Here is a 22642-nt window from a genome sequence, read left to right on the forward strand (position 1 = left end):
TCTTTTGGCCAAGTGGGAAACGACGATAGGGTCAGTTCTCTTGTGCTGAGGAGACAGAAGGCAAGGCAGGACGAGCCCATCGTGCAGAGACCCAGCGAGGTCCTTTCCCTGTGGAAACACAAGCAGACCCTCGTCCCCAGGTTATCAAAGGGAACGGGCCTTCCCATTCATGAGTTTCAAGATTACGTACTTTAATGTGAGCTTTCCCCTGCTCTAAATCCTTAGAACCCCCGAAATGGCCCTGTTTAGGATTCCCATCCTCCGTCCATCCTCCCCCTTTTTGTCTCTGCAACATAGTTTTAAGTCTGCTATGTGTGCGTTCAGTAACGGCTTGGCCTGTGGGAGAATGTGGAATACCGGTGACATGTTGAATTCCCCGCTGCTGCAGAAATGCTTGTGCTTTGTGTGCTGGATAACCTGGGCGATTATCTGGTTTTACGGGTTATGGAACTGCCAGGGCAGAAAAAGCTGTACCAAAGTTTTGAGAGGAGGTGATACGCGGATCGACTCCACAACTCGTTAAAGATGTAAAGTAGGTATGCTTTATTCAGTGCGGAGGTGCATGGGGATCTTCCCTCCAAAGTATGCACACCCAGGGTCGTTTTTCCTTTACATTTATTCCCTTAAGGCATACGTATGCATTAGATTACTGATACGCCTACACATATTTAGTATCTGTCCCCGCTTCGTATTATAATGAGCTAGAAGGTCCTTTGCGCCTGCGCAGTGCCCCCTCTGGTCATGGGCAGGGGTCTCAAGATGAAGTAAATGAGTCTTCCTCCTGTGGGCAGGGGTCCTCAAGATGAAGTAAATGAGTCTTCCTCTTCTTAAACTTTTCACCTTTTAATCTTCGCGCATGGCTTTAGGGTTTAGTCGGTACCTCATCCATAAATCATCAGCTTCTCCCCCTTATCAATAGACCCAGACATTCGCATTTCCTTGTCAATAGTTGCTTATCAGTAGAATCAGGCCTCTGTCTCCTCCCCTTATCAGTAGTCTGTGCCTTGTTCGCTTGGTAAGCATGATAGGTGTTTACAGCAGACAATACTTTTTGTTAAGCAAGGGATTCTTCTAACTCTCTTATACAATCCCCTGTATTTTCCTTTGTACATTTTATTAACCCTGTATCAATCCCCCCTTTTCTATAAGTAAGTAAATCTTTTACTATGTTATTTATGACAGAGCTATCCATGTTCTTTCTATCGATTTACAAAGTGATTTTGACACACATTGTACATTTCATTAACCCTGTATCAGAGGGAGGGCACAAAATTACAAAATGGAATATAGAAACCTTTAGAATCGGTTTTAAGTAATGTGAAGTTTGATGGCTTTGTAACAGTAGCAATGGAAAATTACTGAGGTGCATGATACACAGAAAAAATCAGAGAGCAGCTAGAGAACACACTGAGAATTCTTGTACAAGACAAATCGTTAGAGTTGACATAGTTTGAAGAAAAGCAGTCTAGAAGAACAGGACACAGGACACCATGTGGGTGCTAGGATATATATAGTAGTCGACTGGGGACCATAAAGAAAGACTACAGAGCCCTGGGAGAGGTGGTTAGGGGCTCTGGAGCTCAGATAGTCTTTTCATCAATTCTCCAGGACACAGGGGAGGACCAAAATATAGCTAGGAGGATTGGCCAGGTCAATAAATGGTTAAAAGGGTGGCGTCGTAGTCAGGGGTTTGGGTGTCTTGAACACTGAAGTTTGCAGTCCAGGTCTACGGGGGGCTGGTGGAGCTGGTCTGGTGATAAAGAAGGGGAAGAGCAGTTTTGGTAGGAGCTTTCCAGACTGGTCAAGGAGGCCTTAAACTAGATGTGTTGGGACAGATAGGGAAAGCCTCACGCTAGCAGGCCCTTGTTCTCATGGGGGACTTCAAGCACCCTGACATCTGTTGGAACGATGGCACTGCACGGCACAAGCAATCCAGGAGGTTCCTCGATTGTGTGGAAGACAACTTCCTTCTGCAAGTAATAGAGGAGCCGACAAGGAGAGGTGCCGTGCTTGACCTTGTGCTCACAAACAGGGAAGGGCTCGTTGAGAATGTGGTGCTCCAGGGCAGCCTGGGATGCAGCGATCACGAGATGGTTGAGTTTGAGATCCTCAGGAGAGTAAGAAGAGCGTGTAGCAAGCTCACTGCCCTGGACTTCGAAAGAGCAGACTTTGGCCTCTTCAGGAACCTGCTTAGTAAGGTTCCATGGGATATAGCCCTGGAGGGCAGGGGGGCCCAAGACTCTTGGTTGATATTCAAGGATCACCTGCTACAAGCTCAGGAATGCTGCATCCCAACTAGAAGGAAGTGCGGCAGGAGGGCCAGGAGACCTCCTTGGATGGATAAGGAGCTGCTGAGGAAAATTCAAAGGAAAAAAGAGGCTTATAAAAGGTGGAAGCAAGGACAGACGGCCTGGGTAGAGTACAGGGATGTTGTCTGGGAACCTAGGGACCAGGTTAGGAAGGCTAAGGCCCAGTTAGAATTAAAGTTGGCCAGGGATGTTAAGGATTACAGGAAGGGATTCTACAGGTACGTAGCAAACAAAAAACAATAGGGACAAGATAGGCCCCTGAGGAAGCTCTCGGGAGAACTGGCTACACAGGGTTTGGAGAAGGCTGAGGCTCTGAATGACTTCTTTGCCTCGGTCTTCACTGGCAAAGGGTCTGGCTGCACCACCCAAGCCTTAGAAGGCAGACACAGGCACTGTGAGAATGGAGACCTTGGGCCCACTGTAGGAGAGGATCTGGTTCGAGACCATCATAAAAATCTGAACGCGCACAAGTCCGTGGGACCTGATGGAATCCATCCGCGGGTCCTGAAGGAGCTGGCGAATGAAGTTGCTAAGCCACTGGCCATCGTATTTGACAAATCATGGCAGTCAGGTGAAGTTCCCGACGACTGGAAAAAGGGAAATACAACCCCCATTTTCAAGAAGGGGAAAATGGAAGACCCGGGGAATTACAGACCAGTCAGTCTCACCTCTGTGCCTGGCAAAATCTTGGAGCACATTCTCCTGGAAGGCATGCTGAGGCACATGAAAAACAACAAGGTCCTTGGTGACAGCCAGCATGGCTTCACTAAGGGCAAGTCCTGCCTGACCAATTTGGTGGCCTTCTATGATGGGGCTATAGAACTGATGGACAATGGTAAAGCAGCTGATGTCATCTGCCTGGACTTGTGCAAAGCGTTTGACACTGTCCCACAAAACATCCTTCTCTCTAAATTGGAGAGATATCAATTTGATGGATGGACCACTCAGGGGATGAAGAACTGGCTGGATGGCCGCACACAAAGAGTTGTGGTCAATAGCTCAATGTCCGGCTGGAGACCGGTAACGAGTGGTGTCCCTCAGGGATCGGTGTTGGGACCGGTCTTGTTTAACATCTTCGTCTCTGACATGGACAGTGGGATTGAGTGCGCCCTCAGCAAGTTTGCCGATGACACCAAGCTGTGTGGTTCGGTTGATATGCTGGAGGGAAGGGATGCCATCCAGAGGGACCTTGACACGCTTGTGAGGTGGGCTGATGCCAACCTTATGAAGTTCAACCATGAAAAGAGCAACATCCTACACCTGGGTCGGAGCAATCCCAGGCACAGCTACAGACTGGGCAAAGAAGAGATTCAGAGCGGCCCTGCAGAGAAGGACTTGGGGGTGCTGGTCGATGAGAAAAGGAACATGAGCCGGCTGCAGTGTGCGCTCGCAGCCCAGAAAGCCAACCGTATCCTGGGCTGCATCAAAAGGAGCGTGACCAGCAGGTCGAAGGAGGTGATCCTGCCCCTCTACTCTGCTCTTGTGAGACCTCACATGGAGTATTGTGTGCAGTTCTGGTGTCCTCAACATAAAAAGGACATGGAACTGTTGGAACAAGTCCAGAGGAGGCCACGAGGATGATCAGGGGACTGGAGCACCTCCCATATGAAGATAGGCTGGGGAAGTTGGGGCTGTTCAGCCTGGAGAAGAGAAGGCTGCGTGGGGACCTCATAGCAGCCTTCCAGTACCTGAAGGGGGCCTATAGGGATGCTGGGGAGGGACTCTTTGTCAGGGACTGTAGTGACAGGACAAGGGGTAACGGGTTCAAACTTAAACAGGGGAAGTTTAGATTGGAGATAAGGAGGAAAAACCTTCCCGTTAGGGTGGTGAGGCACTGGAATTGTTTGCCCAGGGAGGTTGTGAGTGCTCCATCGCTGGTGGTGTTCAAGGCCAGGTTGGATGAAGCCTTGTGTGGGATGGTTTAGTGTGAGGTGTCCCTGACCGAGGTTCACGCTTTAGGGCAGAATTGTTACAAGAAATTAGCAAAAAACTTAGAAATTGATTGGCAACTACATGTTCCATACAGGCCTCAGGCCAGTGGGCAAGTAGAAAAGATGAACCGTCTGATTAAACAACAGGTTAGTAAAATACGTCAGGAAACGAATTTATATTGGTATCAAGCTTTACCACTGGCTCTATTAAGAATTCGAACTAAACCTCTGTCGACAGAAGAGGTTAGCCCATTTGAGATTTTGTACGGAAGACCATATCAGTCCCAGTTTAAAGGAGAAAGTCTTCAGGAAGTGGGGGGAGGCTGTCTCCGACAGTTTCTGATCAATCTGGGAAAACAGTTGCAGGAGGTAAAGAAGAGAATAGTAGGGACAAGAGCAAGAGGTTTGGATTATCCGAGTCACCCTTTCAGATCTGGGGACTGGGTTTATGTCTAGAATTTTTCAGGAGATCCTCTACAGGAGAAGTGGAGAGGACCGTGCCAGATATTACTGACCACCTTTACAGCAGTGAAGATAAAGGAACAACCTGCATCGAAACTGCATCGGTCATAATTTGGACTCATATGATAACCGGCGCACAAGCTTGGGACCAGAATTTATACCTGAAATTAGTGCAGAATGTCACTAAGGTTTTCAATCGTAGTGACTGTTGGGTGTGTGCTCGGTTGCCTAACTCAGGAGAAAGCCTGGATCTCCCATTAATTGGAGTTCCAATTCCTAACACTGTCTCATGGACAAATTTGTGGGTGAACACTAGCAATTCGAAGGAAAGGTTAAAATGTGGAATAGTTAATCCTAATCCAGGTAATAAATATTACACCTGTGCACAAAGATGTATTGCACCAGGAGCCAGGGGAGGAGATCATGCTTGTTTAAATGCCAGAGATGTAGGTCACCATTCAAACTGCAATCATACTATTAATATAGATCGTATCGTAGTTCAGTGGTGGCCTGTTCCTGAAGGGAATGGATGGTATTGGTTATGTGGAGAAAACGCTTATGAGACTCTAGCCCCAACGGGAAGGGGGCATGCACCTTAGGTGCTGTAATACCCAATTTTACCATTATCGACAGGTTTCCTCCCGGGACCTGGATGAGAAGTTTTGCTAAACAGATTAAGCGAGGGTTTAACCCTATTATTGAATGGCACGCTGCATTTCATGGTTTCGTAAGAGGGCTAATTCCATTTTAGGGAGTAAGTGAACTAGAGAAGGCAACTGTAAATATCTCAGCAACCATAGAGGAAATGGAAAGTAAAAACATTGATATAATCCAGGCAGAACAACAGGAGATAACCAGCCTATCTAATGTGGTGTTACAAAAACCGAATGGCTCTAGACATGTTATTGGCATCACAAGGAGGGTTTGTTCCATAATCAATGAAAGCTGTTGTTCCTATATAGACCAAACTGGCAGAATTGAAACAGATCTGGAGGAAATTTCGAAACAAACTGTCCTGGGTTCAGCAGGAGCAGTTATTTTTCTCCTTCTTAGTAGCTGGTGCAGTGCTGTGGTTTTCATTTTTGGCCTGGGAACAGTGCTGATAACACCGATGCTTTTAGTTGCTGCTCAAATGTTTGGTCTGGCCAAGGGCTTTCTGAGCCTCATGCTCTGCAGGGAGGAGGGGAGGCCGGGAGGAAGCAGAGACAGGACACCTGACCCAAACTGACCAAAGGGGTGTTCCATACCACAGCACGTCATGCCCAGGATGTAACAGGGAGTGACCCAGAAGGACGAGTTCTCTGCAGGGTTGGACGAGGTATCGGTTGGTGCTCGGCTGGGGGGAGTGGGGCGAGTTATCAGTCAGCTGGTGTTGAGGACCAATTGTATTCTTTCCTCTTGTTATTTCCTTTATCATTATTAATGTTGGTGGTAGCAGCAGTGATTTGTGTTATGCCTTAGTTACTAAACTGTTCTTATCTCAACCTGTGGGAGTTGCATTCTTTTCGATTCTCCTCTCCATCCCCCTGGGAGTAGAGGGAGGGAAAGAAGGGGGAGAGTGAGAGAGCAACTGTGTGATTTATGGATGACTTTTGTTTAAACCACTACACGGAGTGAGTGGACGAGCTGTGTGTCTGGGTTTAAACCACGACAACATGCATACAGCGTTCAAACACATTGGCCCCTGTGAAACCCTCCAGATAAACAGTCCAATCACAACGCTGCAGACCTTCTCACAACCCTCACATCCTCTGGCCTTACACGCCAAAAATCATTGCCCCAGGGCTTGTCAAAGCACCGAGGTCTCAGAGCTCATTCCCAAACATCTGTTCATGCAAAGCTTAGCGCCTTCACTCCCCACAAAGTGTGATCGTGTGGTCGAAGTAAATACAAAGAGAGACTGGGTCAGAAAACGTCAATAAATGTATTTATGAAAAAACTAAACAAAATAAAAAACAAAGAACAAGTGTTCTTATCAAAATACAACTCTTCTACCTAAAACTACAACTACACTACCTAAACCTAAAAAACTTATTCTTAAAACTGCAAATCCTCTACCTAAACTAAAACTATTCTAACTAAACCTACAACTTCTTCTGGAAACAACAACAGTTTTCTAAATCAGGAACAATCGTCTTAGGAAACAGGAACTCTTCTACCGAATCTTCTTCAAACTCCCCAAAACGTCCCACTCCACCAGTCCTGGAAAGAAGCAGCACAAGGTCATTTCAGTGAGGTTACTGATGGTCACGGTGTTTGGCACACGCTGTGCAGAGCGGGACTGTGCCTTGGGGCTCAGGCCTGGCTGGGGCTGGGAGCCGGGCTCTACGCAATCACACTCAGCTCACATGTGGCAAAAGCAGCGCAGGGCAGCGCGGTGCTGGCGCTTGTGCTGCCAGGATGAGGCCACCGGGCACCGTATCCCTGCAGCGGGGCCGTTGCACACAGCCCCAGCCCCAGCACGGCAGCAGCTGACCCACCCTGGTGCCAGATGGGGGGCACGTGCTGCCTTACCGCTCATCAGTTCGTGTCCATAGCCTCCTCTTCCTCCTCCTCCACATCCACCTCCATCGCAACCTCCTCCTCCACCTGCCCGTCCACCTCCATTGGCTCCTCCTGCAGCCCCACTCTGGTCCTGCTGGCGGCCTCCTCCAGCTCCCGCAGATGTTGGAACAGCCTAAGGCAAAAGCCGAGCAGAAGAGTGCATTGGTGCTGCCAGAGCAGCGGAGCGCAGCTGTGGGACAGGGCTCTGGGCACCGCGGTCCCCTCTGGCTGCCCGGGCAGAGCCGTGGGGCGCTGGGGCCCCGGGCCCGTCCCCAGCAGGAGCCGGGGGCTCCTTGTCCAGCAGCACCCACCAGCTCTGACAGGCTGGCGTCTGCAGCTGGAGGATCCTTTGCTTCCTGCGCTTTAGCACCTTGCGGGGCGGCAGCGGCTTCAGGACCTGCCAGAGCAGAGAGGGCAGGGGTGAGCGGCCGTGCTCCCTGCCTGCGGGGCCAGGGCACAGACCCGGCCCCGCGCCTGCCTCGGCACCCACCGGCTCCTTACTCGGTGAAGCCAGCCCTTTGCATCCTCGCCTCCGCAAGGGCTCAGCGCGGCCACCAGCAGGACAAAGGTCGACTTCTTTTGGGGCTGCATTCGGTGGTAGCAACAGAGGGTTCAAGCAGCAGGGAACAAGGTAACAGGTATAGGGGACAAACGGGCAGGGATGGCAGTAGGGCAGAAGGGAAAGCAGGAGCAGGGCAGAAGGGATTGGAGCACACGGGCGGGAGCACAGGAAAAGCGTGGGCTCAGGGCTGAAGGTCTGCGTTGGTGCCTGGGCACGGGCCGTTGCCTCTGTAACGGGGGCTGTGACATCACCGCAGAGTTCCAGAGCTGCTGCGAGCAGGGGACAAGCCCTGAATTGGGCTGCGGCTTCATGGGGGACATTGGGCAATCGATACGTGACCCCCTCAGACGGCAGAGACACACTTGGGTGCTTAAATAATCAATGAAACGGGTGAAGGCTGCGCTGGCCAACTCCAGACTCAAGTTGACGCAGACTCAAATCCCCGTTTGTTACCACCAAGCCCTTTTCATCCCCCTGTTCGGCTCTTTCCCAACCTGCACATACATACAACGCTCAATCTCATTGGCTCCTGTAAAACCCTCCAGGTCAACAGTCCAATCACAACGCTGCAGACCCTCTCACAACCCTCACAGCCCCTGGCCTTACACGCCCCAACTCATCGCCCCAGGGCTGTCAAAGCACCGAGGCCTCAGAGCTCATTCCCAAACTGTTCTTCATGCAAATCTCAGCGCCTTCACCCCACACATCTCCCCCTTCTTTGTTTTGTATATTCGCTATCCACACCTGCTTAAGGCTCGACTATTGAGAAACTGCATACGCTAATAAAAACTCACAAAACAAACACTCTCAATACAGTTTTTCACTCGTGCTCCTAACCTAGCAAATAAACAGTTAAGGAACAGTTAACATTCTGCTCTAACAACTGGGTTCAAACTAGAGAACGCAAACACAGGTACCCATCCATTTATACAGATCCTAACAAATCAGTTTCCTGCGGCTGTGCTGTTCTCCCCCCCAGCCATCCCACGTGTCCGCAGCATTCGAGGCTGCCGTTGCTTCCAACAGCAGTCTGAAAGGGCTCGTGGGTGCGGCTACCAACAGGCACAGGGTGTCTTGTCCTCTCCAATTGGTTACAGATGTTCTCTTTTGGCCAAGTGGGAAACGACGATAGGGTCAGTTCTCTTGTGCTGAGGAGACAGAAGGCAAGGCAGGACGAGCCCATCGTGTAGAGACCCAGCGAGGTCCTTTCCCTGTGGAAACACAAGCAGACCCTCGTCCCCAGGATATCAAAGGGAACGGGCCTTCCCATTCATGAGTTTCATTATTATGTACTTTAATGTGAGCTTTCCCCTGCTCTAAATCCTTAGAACCATCAAAATGGCCCTGTTTACGAGGTCCATCCTCTGTCCAGCGATTTAATCAATTCCAAACATAACAAACTTTCGCTATACGTTCTTGTGGGTTTAACACTGAACTCCCCCTTTTTTCTTTCTGCAAGATACTTTTCAGGGCGCCATGTGTGCGTTCAATAACGGCTTGGCCTGTGGCAGAATGTGGAATACCGGTGACATGTTGAATTCCCCACTGTTGAAGAAATGCTCGTGTTTTGTGTGGTGGATAACCTGGCCCATTATCTGGTTTCATGGGCTCTGGAACTGCCAGGGCAGAAAAAGCTGCGCCAACGTGTCGACAAACATCTTTGACCTTTTCAACTGAATGTACCGATGCGTAAATACAAGATGAAGAAGTGTCAACAGGAACATGGACATATTTGAATCTGCCCAATTCTGACATGAGCAACATCTGTCTGCCCTATTGCAAGTGACAAAAGACTGCAAGGATGAGTTCCAATCACTGGCATGGGTAGAACTTGTTGCCAATCAGGACACGGCTGTATGGTTTGCCTCGCCTGGTCCTGAGTCAGCTGAAAAGCACATTGCAGAGCTTTTGCGTTTGGATGATAAAAGTCATGGGATAAGGGAGCTTGTGCAAAACAATCAGGTAAGACCGTAAGACCTGCAAGCCCATCAGCCTGTGTATTTCCCTCGCTTATAGGTCCACGTAGAGAAGTATGTGAGCCACGTAGAGAAGTATGATCTAAAGCATGGGTGTACGCGGTGTTCCAGGAGCCACTCGAGCACCCGGAGAAGGGCAAATAATGTTCCGCTGGAAATTTCCTTCAGGAAAGCGTGTGCTAGCCTAGAAACAAGGCCTGCCACTGAGGCAGAATCTGTGATGATATTGATTGGAGTAGTCCATCCTTTGAAAACAGGAACTACAGCAGAGAGTTCTGCTACCTGAGGTGATCCTGTGACAACGTGTATGTCATTTTCCAGTGTCCTTCAGCATCTTTCCAAACTATATCTGCTCAGCCAGACCCATCAGTGAACACGGTGAGGGCCTCGGTTATTGGTGTAATAGTTAATTGTGAATCAGGCAAAAAGGGAGGAGAATGTAGGGATTGCACAATTCTGTGACCTGGGAAATGAATCCTAATTTGCCCTGTAAAATCTGCTAGAGCACACCGAAAAGCAAAAGACGGGTGAGTTAGAAAGGTTAGTTGTTTTGTATCAAGAGGCAGATAGGTAATATTAGGTTCAACACCATCTAAAGTCAATAGCCATTCTCTTCCTTTCTGAATGACCATAGCTATCATTTCAATGGCTGTTGTAACTGTTTTTCCAAAATCATGTGACAAAAACATCCCTTCCAAAATAATCAACAGATCTATGTCTTGTGGGACCCATAGGGTTGAAAAGATGAATAAAAAAATGAAAAGGCTAATAGGGTTGTCCATGTTTCACCTGTGAGCAGCTTGACGGGTTAACTTTTGCAACCACTCCATCAAGGGCAGTTCGCGCAGAAGGGGTGAGTGTTCAGGGAGACGTCAAACATGGATCCCCCTCCGATAATTTGAAGAGGAGATGGAGCTCTTCTGTAAATATTCCCTAGAGAGGACAAATCCAATTTATGGCTCCGATTTACAACCTTCCCAGCTCCCTGTCCTAACTGTCTTCACAGAGCTGGGAGCTACAAGTCCATGTGAGTACAGCACAGCTCTGACCCCACCTACGTTTAAGGAAGCACAAACCCTGGAATCCATCCATCGGGTGCAAGCAAAGCATAACAAGAGACAGCATGAAATAAGCACTGCCTTGGTCATTTGTTCACATCTGTCACCAACATTTGAAGAAGTCAGGCAGTTAAAAATGAGGGCTCAGTGTTCAGCTGAGCCAGCCACCACCAGCCAGGCAAGGAGAAGGACCTGCCAAGCAAAACACTCTTGGCCAGGGAACTTCCACTAATGCCCTTAGCCTACCCCAAATACAAAGCAGCACAGCACACAGGGGAAGGTGCTTCAACTAGTCAGGCTTTTTTGGCATTTGGTCCGAGTGGAGAACACATAGGGACAATCACCAAAGCTGATACGCAGCAGCTTGTGAGGATGGGCTAATCTGTGCCATTCCTTCGTGTCCCTACTCATCGGCATTTCAACAAGAAAACACAGGATCTTTGAATTTCAGGAGCTCATGACACTCAAAACTCATTTTCTCTGGCACAGCCACTCCTTTTCCCCCACATGCTCTTCGCAGCTGCTGGCTAACAGAGCTGAAGTGATAGAAAACCTTGCTTACATCCATTTGCATCCTGATTTCCCACCTAGTCTCCCTTCTAAGAAGCAGTACAATCTCCCATACAAGCCTCAAGCCAAGATCCTAAAAGGGAAAGCAGAAGTATAATAGAGCCCCTTCACCACTGCCCAGTATTGTAATAGACTGAAAAATGGGAAATAAGCATGCCAAGTATGAAGGGAGTTGTTTAAAAAACGACAAGTGAGGGCACCCGATCAGCTGGACACCAGCATTTCCAGGATCAGCAGGGTTACTGATGCAACACCACATCAAGCAGACACCTGCAGTCACTGACCAAACAAAAACCACGCATCACAGCAATTACGAATTATTTTTTATTTTTACAGTAGTCACTCTAACAGGGATACCAAGGGGCTTTTTTAATCAGAATTCTCATGTTGGAGTTACTTCATTAGGAAAGCTGGATAAAGACCAAAACAGCTCCTCTAAAATGTAATCACAAAGAGTTGAGATCTTACTGCGCTGTAAAGGAGAGTTACCTAGTTTAACTTGCAAAGCACAAGCATACGTAAGTAGCTGTGTTAACAGGCATTGATAAAGCCCATCTCAATTTGTGTTATTGCCTTTACTTTGTTTCCTTTAAGTCTGAGCAACTGGTTGCTGGTCTCTGCTGGAACAAGACAGGTTTATTGGCAGCTGCTGTCCAATAGTTTAATTTGGTTTAGCCAAGGAACAGTGTACACTACGAAGTTGCAAGTGGTACGCTAAGGAGAGAAAGGAAAAAAAAGCAGTTAAAAGATTACAGCAATGGTAGGTAACACTGTTTTAAGCTGTTACAGCAATTTACCACCCCACGTGATCCAGAATGTATGCTATTTACATAGCTCTCTAGATACACATTTTCCTGACAAGCATTCCAGAATACCACTCCTGTTAGAGCCTACTCGGATGAATCATTTCTCTCAAATAAACACCAACAGAGAGCTGAAAAGTCAGCACTTCTGAAGCTCAGGCTGCCTCCTTTACCCATTCACCCAGCTTTCAACACGGCTAATACTCAACCATAAACCTTCAGGCACAGGTAATCACAACCTGCACAGCTAATCTGTATGCGCCAGTGTCAAATCATTCCAGCTGTCAGCTAGAAGCTTGTGTGTACCACCAAGTACTTAACAGATCACTTGTGTGCAGTTACACTTCTGTATGCAGGCAGAAAGGGCATTTACACAAAGAAGCTAAGCCTGTTGCTGTGATTAACAGAAGTAATGACGTGTTACAGAGGAACTAGACTCGGCCCAGGTCAAGGCAGCACATACTTGGTGCTCTCACCTGAAAAGCTAAAGTACTTCTTAAAGAGCATTGCCTTCAGACAAGACTCCCATGTAACAGCTTGCTGGGCACAAAGAGGGGTAATCTGCCTCTTGTCATCAGTACTTGGCCAAAAGCACTATCCACAATGTCAGCCCTCCCCCAGGAAGGGGTGCCAAGCCATGCATGTTTACACCACCATGGGATAAGAGCAGCTAAGAATAGCACGGGGACACAAGACACCAGCCAGAGAGGCAGGAGACCTGTAGGTTTGGCAGAGCTTCTTCCACACATCTTTGTGACCTAGACTATGAGCACGTTTTAAGAGTACTGAGGCACACACATGCAGCACAGCTCAAGATCCCCACTTACGAAACAGGCTAAAAGGCCCTGCCTTCCCTGTCCGTGTCAGCTGGCAAGACAAGTTCTGCAAGGGCAGACTCTTGGTCAGCGTAAAGGCATGAAGGTGTCTGATCTTGGCTGGGCAGACAAGGGACACTGCCCATACCCCTCTGTACTAAGCCAGCTGGAAGGAAGGAGCTGGAAACCCAGGGGCCAGCTCTGGAGCTTACCTTAGCCATGTGTGGTGCATCATGGAGAGCACAGCTCTGGAGATCAGTGGCTGGCTTTGGGCAAGTTGTCCGGCCAATCTCCACCTCCATTATGTACTTGATTCCAGACACAATCTGCAGCAGGACAAGCAGACAGAAGCAGCTTTATTTGCAGCACAGGCAGAAGGGCTCTCTGAGGAGAGGAGCCTAGCAGAAAGGCACACGGTTTGCTGGTTACATGATGGAAACCAGACTCCAAAACGCACAGAGGGAATTGTGCACGGCAGCTTCCACAGCGGAGGCACTTGGCATCCTCGCAGAAACAGGAACAAAACCCAAGTAAACAAGTGGCACAGCGCGGCTTCCACAGCCGGTAAACCGAGTCCTGTATTCACCCACCCACGGCACAAGTGACACACAGCAGCATTCAGGAGCGGCTCAACAAGACACAAGCTATAAAAGAAGGCTTCTGCTCACCTTCTGCAGGAGAAAAGCCCAGCTTCAACCACCTCAGGCTGGAGGCCTGCTCACTGCTCCAGCGAACGCAGGCCTCCCTTCCAGCCGCTCCCCAGAGGCTGCTATGGCCGATGCCCCGCTGCCCCCGGCCCAGCGCCCACCCTGCCGCCGCCGCTCACAAGCCGTCCCGGCACCCACCTGCCTCTTGGCGCTGATGACCCGCACCACCCGGCTGGAGTACATGTCGTTGCTGGCCCTGTTGTACTCCGTCATGGCGAACTGCAGGGCCCGCTGCAGGCCCTCATCGTTGTCAGCGTTGGCGATGTCCTGCGGGGCCCCCACCAGCCGCGGCCGCTCCTCGGCGCCGCGCACGGAGCCGGCGAGCACCAGCGCCACAGCCAAGAGAGAAGCGCACACCCGAGCCCCGGCCATGGCTGCGCAAGTGACGCCCCGCTGCGCCCGGCGCCGCTTTAAAGCCGGCGGGGCGGGGCGGGCCGCGGCCCGGGCCCAGAACACGGCCCCGGCCCGCCCGCACGGACGCCCCGCCCGCCGGCAAGGCAGGGGCGGGCAGAGCCGGGCTCGGGCCCCGGGCCAGCGGGCGGGCTGCCAGTGCCGGTGTCTGCTGCCCGGCTGCCTCCTGAGGGGGCCGGGGTGCCCCGGGACGTGCTCTGCAGCCAGGCAGGGTGCCCGAGCAGGAGCTCCCCTCCGACACCCCTCTCCTGTATCTGTTCTCTCCTGTCATAGGATCCCAGGCCATTTCTTGTTGGAAGGGACCTTAGAGCTCAGCCAGTTCCAACCCCACTGCCACGGGCAGGGACACCTTCCACTAGAGCAGGTTGCTCCAAGCCCCTGTGTCCAACCTGGCCTTGAGCACTGCCAGGGATGGGGCAGCCACAGCTTCTCTGGGCACCCTGAGCCAGCGCCTCAGCACCCTCACAGGGAAGAATTTCTTCCTAATGTCTCATCTCAATCTCCCCTCTGTCAGGTTAAAGCCATTCCCCCTTGTCCTGTCCCTACAGGGCCTTGTCAAAAGCCCCTCTCCAGGTTTCCTGTAGCCCCCTGAGGCACTGGAGCTGCTCTAAGGTCTCCCCTTAAGGAGCCTTCTCTTCCCCAGGCTGACCCAGCCCAGCTCTCCCAGCCTGTTTGCAGAGCAGAGCTGCTGCAGCCCTCACAGCATCCCCTTGGCTTCCTGTGGACTCACTCCAAGGTCTCCATGTCCCTCTTGTTGGCTGTTGGGCTGGGCTTTCTCTTTAGAAAGGAAAGCAATGAGAAGGAGAAAGGGTTTCAGCAACCCCATAAATCTCTCCCTACTGGGGCAAGGCCTGTGCTCTAGAGCTGTCTTGCTTGTGGAAAAACACCCGTGTACCCTGTCCATTGGGGAGGGGACAGGAGGACATTGCACTGGCACTATGCTGCCCACAGCCCTCCACAGGGGTTCAGAAGGAGGAGGTTGTTTTCCACACGGATACAGGAAGTTGGAGACATTTTCCAGGCTCTGCCTCCTCATGGGTTATTCCAGCACTTATTTCCCTCTACAGCAGAGGGAAAACAGAAACCACAGAGCATTTTAAGCTACAAATGTGGCTCCCAGCACAAAACACCATGTGTCATTTCCCATCTCTGCCTCCACAGCATCCTCGTTACCTCATCTACGCTAATGGCTCCACTGAACAACAGAGGGGCATCTGCAGCAGGGGGGGCTTCCCGGACAGATTGCTTAACTTCCAGTCTCCTCTCGTAACCACAAGCCCATCTCCAACATCCTGTCAGGAATGCTAAGTTTGGAAAGACAGGACCTAATATAGCATGAGGGAGATAGCTCCAGGAAGATTTAAGGCCTTGTGGAGTTGTCAGCATAAGAAAGGGAGACATTTTGTGCCTGAATATCAGCAGCATGCCTTATGATGAAAAGGCAAGGGCTTGTGTGCCCACTGGAAAGGATGCCTGCATGCTAGAATATCCAGCATCAGACTTATCACTGGAAAAATCCCTGCGGGATTGTCAACAAGCCGTCTGACTTAATTCAGCAATGACACGGTGTTGGGGTAGTTTTTACAGCTAGAGGAAAGTAATAAGCACCACCAAAAGTACCAGAGAGGGGACTGGGACATGAGCCAGAGCTGCTGGTGGCTGCAGGAGCCTGTCTCCATTTCTCTTTTCCCTACTTGGCTTTGGATCCAGATGGGATCAGTTTAAAACTCAAGGTTAGAGTTCGCCTAGTGCCTTTAGAGGCAAAGGCTGTCTTTGACACTCTCAGTGCCAACACGAACAGCTGGCTCTGGCCTAAATCAGCCACTGCACCTCTAAAGCATCTGCCAGGTCTCTTCTCACCACCCTGTGGTGTCCCTGCCAGCTCAGGCCTCCATCGAGCAGTGCCCAGCTCCCAGCTGCTGGGGATGCTCCCTAGCTCCACACGGCGCTGGCAGGGAGCTGTGCCTCCCGTGAGGACACAAGGGAAGCACCGTGAGAGGGAAAACCAGTGCCTTTGGGATTCAGGGAGCTTTGACCTTGTGGGCAAACAAGCAAGCAGAGTCTTAGCTCTCCTTGGGTCACTTCATTGGTGTTAAAGTGTCCAGTGGGGCTTACACTTACACGGGCAGGCAAGAAGTCAGCTCTTGGTAGTCCTGGTGATCTCATGGTTATGCCTACAAGTGGTCACTGATGATCCCACTTAGAGTTTCCTCCCCAGGGACCAGTCAACCCAAGCAAAGAAGTATGCTGGATCTGCAACATTTTCATCTTCCTTTTTGTCTATGTTCCGGTTTCACTCAGGACTTCTGAGCTTTTCCTGTTATCAGGCATACTTCTTTCTTCAGGTAACTGCTGTTCCTTGCCCTTGCTGTTGACACCCCTCATCTCTCTTTTAACATCCAAAAGGAACAATTATAGGTGTTTCTACTTGGTAGCTAACAGAAAAGCTCTGGAATACTGTGACATGTCATTCAAAGTACAGTTAGACAAGGATGTTTGGAAAAGCAGATAGTCCTTTAATCAAGAACACCAGTTTCTCCACAGAGCTGAACTCTAAATGACCCCCAAGAGACAGTAATTACGGGGATAGAGGCAGGGACAATGGGAAAAGCATGACTGGATGCTAAACATCTGGTTTCAATTTCTCTGCAGGCCAAATCCATGCTGGGGTCAGCGCTTTGCATCCCCCTAAGTGAATCTATAGCAGGGAAGGGTGGGGTGCTGGCATGCTTCCCCCTTCTCCTCCCACTGTGCTGTGTAACTAGCACAAGGTGATAGAAGGGAGGTGTTGCGTAAAAGGAGCTTTCAAAAGCTGAAAGCCTCTTGAGCAAGAGAGTCAGCAGTTTATGAGATAGGGCTCAGAGTGATTCAATACCAAAGGCAAAGCCATCTCAGTGCTGTTGAAGAGTGCCCTCTGCTTATGGAAACAAACTCACCCCATACGAGCTTATATTCAGTAACAGTGGGAGAAGTAGGGACATGCAGCTTCTCATGACCCTCTCTGTCCACTCCTGGCATGCAGAAGCATTTCGTTTCAGGAGAGGAAATGCCAGGACTTGTCTGCATAAGGAAAATCAGGGCCCTATATTACTCTCAGCTTCCGAAGTGGGGGGACACCTGAAATCTAGGCAGCTGATTTGAAAGTCCCTGGGGAACCAGGACCACTCTTCTGCATGTTCACACACTTGCCACAAGCAGACAGCGGTGGCTTTTCTGGATAGACTGAAAGACAATAGGAAAGGGGCTTTTGACAGGTGCCTTTAGGGACACGACAAGGGGGAATGGCTCTAACCTGACAGAGGGCAGACTGAGATGAGAGATTAGGAAGAAATTCTTCCCTGTGAGGGTGCTGAGGCCCTGGCACAGGGTGCCCAGAGAAGCTGTGGCTGCCCCAACCCTGGCAGTGCTCAAGGCCAGGTTGGACACAGGGGCTTGGAGCAACCTGGTCTAGTGGAAGGTGTCCCTGCCTGTGGCAGGGGGTTGGAACTGGATGAGCTTTAAGGTCCCTTCCAACCCAAACCAGTCTGGGATTCCATGATTCTTCAGCTGAGAAACATAATGTGCCAGCAGAGACTTCAAAAGCACCAAAGGGCTCCTCTGAACATATTTCAGTCCTGGCAGCACAACTGGATTAATAAAGACCCTGCCTCCAGTCCCTCTGAGACACAACCATGCTTCCTTTGCTCTTCACGGTAGCCTGGAAGGAGTTAATGACTGTCTACTTTAAGCTTAGCACTTAGTGCTGAGTGTCCCTTTCAGGCAATTCAGTGGGAGCAGAGCTCTTTGGAAACACAGGCCCTCAGTCTAGGTGTTGAGCTCTCTTGAAAGCACAGCCCTAGATTTCCTGGGAACAGAAAGCAAAAAACAAAACCCAACAGGAAGCAAGTGCAAGTGGCACTGAGCCCTGTTCAGTCATTGGCAGTCACTTCTAGGAATTAAATGCCAAACAACCCTGAGGACTGATCTCAATAAGGTCAACGATTATCACCCTGCAGAGAGCGATTCTTGTGAGAGGAGGTGGGGGGAGCTACCCGGGTCTCTGCTGAGTCCCACTGCTCACATCACTTGTGGGATGACAGCACTGAGTCCCTTTCCCTTATACCAATGCAGAACATAATTTGCCTCTAAGAATGGGTATTCACATACAAACATCTGCTCTAGTAATTACTGATGTTAATCTGCCTTTGTGCCCACAAGGGAAGGCATTATTAGTTTACCAAGCAGTAAATCAAGTAATTGCTATCAGGAAAGCTGCATTTCAGATAACTGCAAGCAATCAGTTATGGTCAGATTGTACATTTGGAGCAGTGAAGCTACAGTATTGATAGTGACTGCTGATTTAAGTGAAGTACTGGCGCACTTGGGATGTTAGCAAAATAAAACCAAGCAACCTTTTTCACTCTGAGAAATAGAAATGCTGTCACAGCAATAGCATGTGTTCAAAATTATCACCAGCGATTTTATGCAATCTGTTGCCTTTGACTGCTGCATTAGCCTGTAGTTACTAAGAATAATTCAGCCATTCCCTTCTCTTCTGTATTGCTTTTCTTATGTATTTGTTCGCCTCAGCCTGCAGGCAAAATAGCTTTGCTGCTTAAGGTTTGTGTTCATTAGTTCTTACTAGATGCTTTTTTGATACCCCAGCAATTGTTTGGTTCAGAGCTGACAAGAAAATGAGTTCTGCCCTCAGCCTCCAATCCAATCAGAAGCACAAAGCATGTATTTAAGTTTAGCTTCTGAAGAATACCAGTGACTTCACATGGCTAAAAATAAGCCTACAATGAAGTGTATGTTTGTGCACTGTGCTGGGGTACTGTTCATTCCTGTCTCTTCCAGCAGCAAGCTCTGAAGTTGGAGGGAAATGGTCGGATGTTTCAACAGAAGTTTGCTTAATGGAAGAGAAGAAAAGCCAGGCAGTAAAAGGAGAATTTCTTCAAGTGCGGACCACAGTCTGCATACTGCAGAGAAGCAAAGGGTAGTGGAGAAGCCTGCAAAGACTAGAGCTCCTGCTCCAGGCTTTCACAGGTTGAGGAAGACCAGAGGGGAAAGTGTTTCCTCTACAGTAGCATGGTGTATGTGCAGAATTCCTCCAAGCTGCCCAGGAGAAGGTAGTGCACAAGCCACACCACCTTCCTCCTCTCTATAAATCAAGTCCCTCTTGTCCTGCCTTTTCCACAGCTCTTAGCTGTAACTTCCCCACTAAGTCCAAGGGCATTACCAAGTCCCAAGGACATAGCATGAATTCAGGTGTTCGCTAAACATGTTCTCACCCCTTAACTATACATACACATATTTATCATAGAATCTTAGGGTACAATTCGAATCATAGAATCACAATGTGTTGGAAGGGACCTTAAAGCTCATCCAGTTCCAACCCACTGCCGTGGGCAGGGACACCTTCCACTAGAGCAGGTTGCTCCAAGCCCTGTCCAACCTGGCCTTGAACACTGCCAGGGATGGGGCAGCCACAGCTTCTCTGGGAACCCTGTGCCAGGGCCTCACCACCTTTTGATGAAGGCCCTTTGTAGGAAGCAAGACGACACATCCCTAATGCTTGCAAGAACCCATAATTCAAGTGCTATCCAGAACCTCAAGTTTGTGTTGATTGAAGCAAGCTCCTCTGCAATGTTCCCAGCAAAGCCAAGCCAGCTGGCAGCCAGATGCCAGACTGCTTTGGGTTGCATGGCACTGCCAGACAGACACAACAGTCACAACTGGGTCTGGGGGTTTTCCTTTTTGAAGAGACAACTGTTGTGCTGTCAAATAATAGCACTGATTTCTTGTGGGAAGGCAAACCAATGGCGCATAGCCTGGATGTATTCACATCCCCACAGACCTACAGCCTCCTGTGTTAGATCTTGAAGTGGTTACAGTTTCTGTCTGCTCAGCATCTCAGAGCAGCAAATTCTGCCTGGTTAAGGCTTTTTTTAGAGATAGGGAAGCAAAAATCTGGTGTATGAAACATCTGAGTGCAGAGAACAGTCTGTTCTCAAGGGGCTGACTTGCCAGCATGATTGCTGGCTGCTTCTCATTAGAAAGGACTTAAGCTCTTTTCTACATTGTTGTTATTGGATTTGGGGCATTGGGAAGGGGCAGGGATGTTTATTATGTTTAACAATTGCAAGAGAGAAATCCTTAGGAAGTCAAGGTAGCTTTCAAACAAAACTAGGCAGTCACCCGTACCAGACAAATATATTTGGTCACTAAGATTTTTCCCTTAAGAGCTCAGGGATACTGTAAAAAACCCTCCAAATTCACCCAGTCTGCTGTTCACATACTGCTGTACACATACATCTTCAGCAACAGGACCAGCCCATTCCAGATCATCAAAAGGCCTTACAGAACAGTATATATTATTATACATATAGATGATTATTGCATCTAGTATTATTAATTAAACAAATCATAGGGTCATAGAACGGTTTGGGTTGAAGGGACCTTAAAGCTCATCCAGTTCCAACCTCCTGCCACAGGCAGGGACACCTTCCACTAGAGCAGGTTGCTCCAAGCCCCGTCCAACCTGGCCTTGAACACTGCCAGGGATGGGGCAGGCACAGCTTCTCTGGGACTTCTGTGAACATGACAGCAGACCAGAGACAAGGAAGCTTTAATTTCACTGCAATTTACTGGGGGTCAAGTGCCTGGCTCCTGTATCTGCATGGATCAGTCCTTCCATTTAAAATCTTAAGAGCTCAGCCACAATGTTATGCTCTTGGTGGGCTCCCTTTCTAACCTGGCTGCTTGTTTTGGCCTCCTCACAAACCTCAGTGCACAGACTTGACGCAGCCGCAGTTCTTGGTTCAGCAAAAGCCTTCCACTGAAATAATTAAGATCAGGATTAAGGAGCTTTTGCATAGCTTTGCAAGGAAACGTGCGGAGACCCACTGCAGGATCCCCTCCATTGTCTCTGGCATGCTGCTGCGTTTATGGGTATTAAGTCTTCCACAAGCATTCAGTAATAAATTAGGTAACATTTTCATTTAAAAAAAAATGTATTTCTCAAACATTAAAGCTTTGCTTTTACAAGTCTAGCTATTAGTATATGGCCATATTTGCAGAAAATCCTTCAAATAAATGGCCTTTAGCCTCCACCCAAAGCCTCTTGCCATCTGTACAAGCACAGAGAACCCTCTGAAATAGTCAGACCATCTTCCAGTTAGACAGTCACATGGACAGCTTTGTATCAGTGGGACTGAAAGGTAAAATCCCCAGTTTAATTCAATGGTAAGATTTGTAGAATCAAGATCATGAAGACATGGACAACAGCAACGGCAGGTGAAAGCGTGATGGCATACATCAACAGGTAGCGCTGCTATGGGCCATGTTCCCAAGTTTGCTTTCCTGGTATGAAACATGGGGGGCACTTGCTCTTTTGGAAAACAGTATATTTAAGTGTGGGAGATTTTGTCACCTGCTCTCAGCTTTGGCAATACATAACTTGTACCCAGAGCTATTCTCTGGGCACAGAGTTTCAGGGTTTGGCCGCACTTCCCAGAAAAACAGCCTTTATTGCAGTTCCTTGCACGTTATCTACATACCTCCACTCCGGGCCTGTTATCTGCACTTGTCTAGAGATAAAGACATCTAGCACAGCCCTGCGCTGGTTCCTGCAGGGTTGGAAAGCCGGCTTGCCAAGCTGTAATCTCTGCACAGCACTTGGGATGGAAACCAGGGCCTGCCAGAGGGACAACAGCTTTTGCTGTCCCTAAGCAACGAGATAGCAAGCTCGTTGCTGACAAATGAGTAATGGTGCACTCTAAAGCTAGGAGATTACCTTTGAAATATCTCAAACCCAATACACTCTAAATGCATTTTTAATCTGATTTTTTATTCATTTTTAAAATATAATAATCATAAATCAGGGCTGGATTTCAGAGTTTTCCTCTGAAAATATTCCTCCAGAGCCAAATGCAGTTTAACATTTCCCTTTTTGACAAGGGCCTGTAGGGACAGGACAAGGGAGAATGGCTTCAACCTGACAGAGGGAAGATTGAGATGAGCCATTAGGAAGAAATTCTTCCCTGTGCAGGTGCTGAGGCTCTGGCACAGGGTGCCCAGAGAAGCTGTGGCTGCCCCATCCCTGGCAGTGTTCAAGGCCAGGTTGGACACAGGGGCTTGGAGCAACCTTGTCTAGTGGAAGGTGTCCCTGCCTGTGGCAGGAGGTTGGAATTGGGTGAGCTTTAAGGTCCATTCCAAATCCAAACCAGTCTGGGATTCTGTGATTTATTCAGATTATTTTGAGATCTCTGAGAGGAAACCAAATCCATAAAGGTCAGCAAGGCCGTGATGATCCATCACTGCACCAGCCCAGCAGCAACATGTAGGACTCTGAGATACTTATTAGGCAAAAGATGTTACCTGCTAGACTAAGAATAAACTAATAAAACCACACGCTACAAACACACACAGACAGCTACCCAATATACAAATAACTACCTGAATAACTGAGAGCAGCAAGGGGAATACAAATTATGCATGAGCCTATATTCTTGAG

At 49.1% G+C, this 22642-nt stretch overlaps 1 protein-coding gene across 1 annotated transcript; it reads right to left on the reverse strand.

Annotated features, from left to right (window-relative positions):
- Positions 1-11722: 11722 nt before the first annotated feature.
- LOC136016001 (cystatin-like) lies at positions 11723-14119 on the reverse strand. The gene is made up of 3 exons (XM_065682651.1): positions 13876-14119; positions 13243-13356; positions 11723-12126 (listed from the first exon to the last, which is right to left on the reverse strand). Exons 1-3 carry the CDS (start codon positions 14107-14109, stop codon positions 12049-12051), a joined length of 426 nt encoding a protein of 141 aa, XP_065538723.1. The 5' UTR covers positions 14110-14119; the 3' UTR covers positions 11723-12048.
- Between the last annotated feature and the right edge of the window lie 8523 nt (positions 14120-22642).

The sequence above is a fragment of the Lathamus discolor genome, chromosome 5 (genome assembly GCF_037157495.1).
Source record: "Lathamus discolor isolate bLatDis1 chromosome 5, bLatDis1.hap1, whole genome shotgun sequence".
Classification (NCBI taxonomy): domain Eukaryota; kingdom Metazoa; phylum Chordata; class Aves; order Psittaciformes; family Psittacidae; genus Lathamus; species Lathamus discolor.

What these genes read in the sequence shown, in the direction of transcription:
- LOC136016001 (XM_065682651.1), bottom strand. Translation starts at nt 14,109, where the DNA reads ATGGCCGGGGCTCGGGTGTGCGCTTCTCTCTTGGCTGTGGCGCTGGTG. An exon ending in TCATCAGCGCCAAGAGGCAG is followed by an intron (nt 13,357 to 13,875) that starts GTGGGTGCCGGG and finishes GTCCTGCTGCAG; the next exon opens with ATTGTGTCTGGAATCAAGTA. An exon ending in ATGCACCACACATGGCTAAG is followed by an intron (nt 12,127 to 13,242) that starts GTAAGCTCCAGA and finishes TTCTCTCCTTAG; the next exon opens with CGTACCACTTGCAACTTCGT.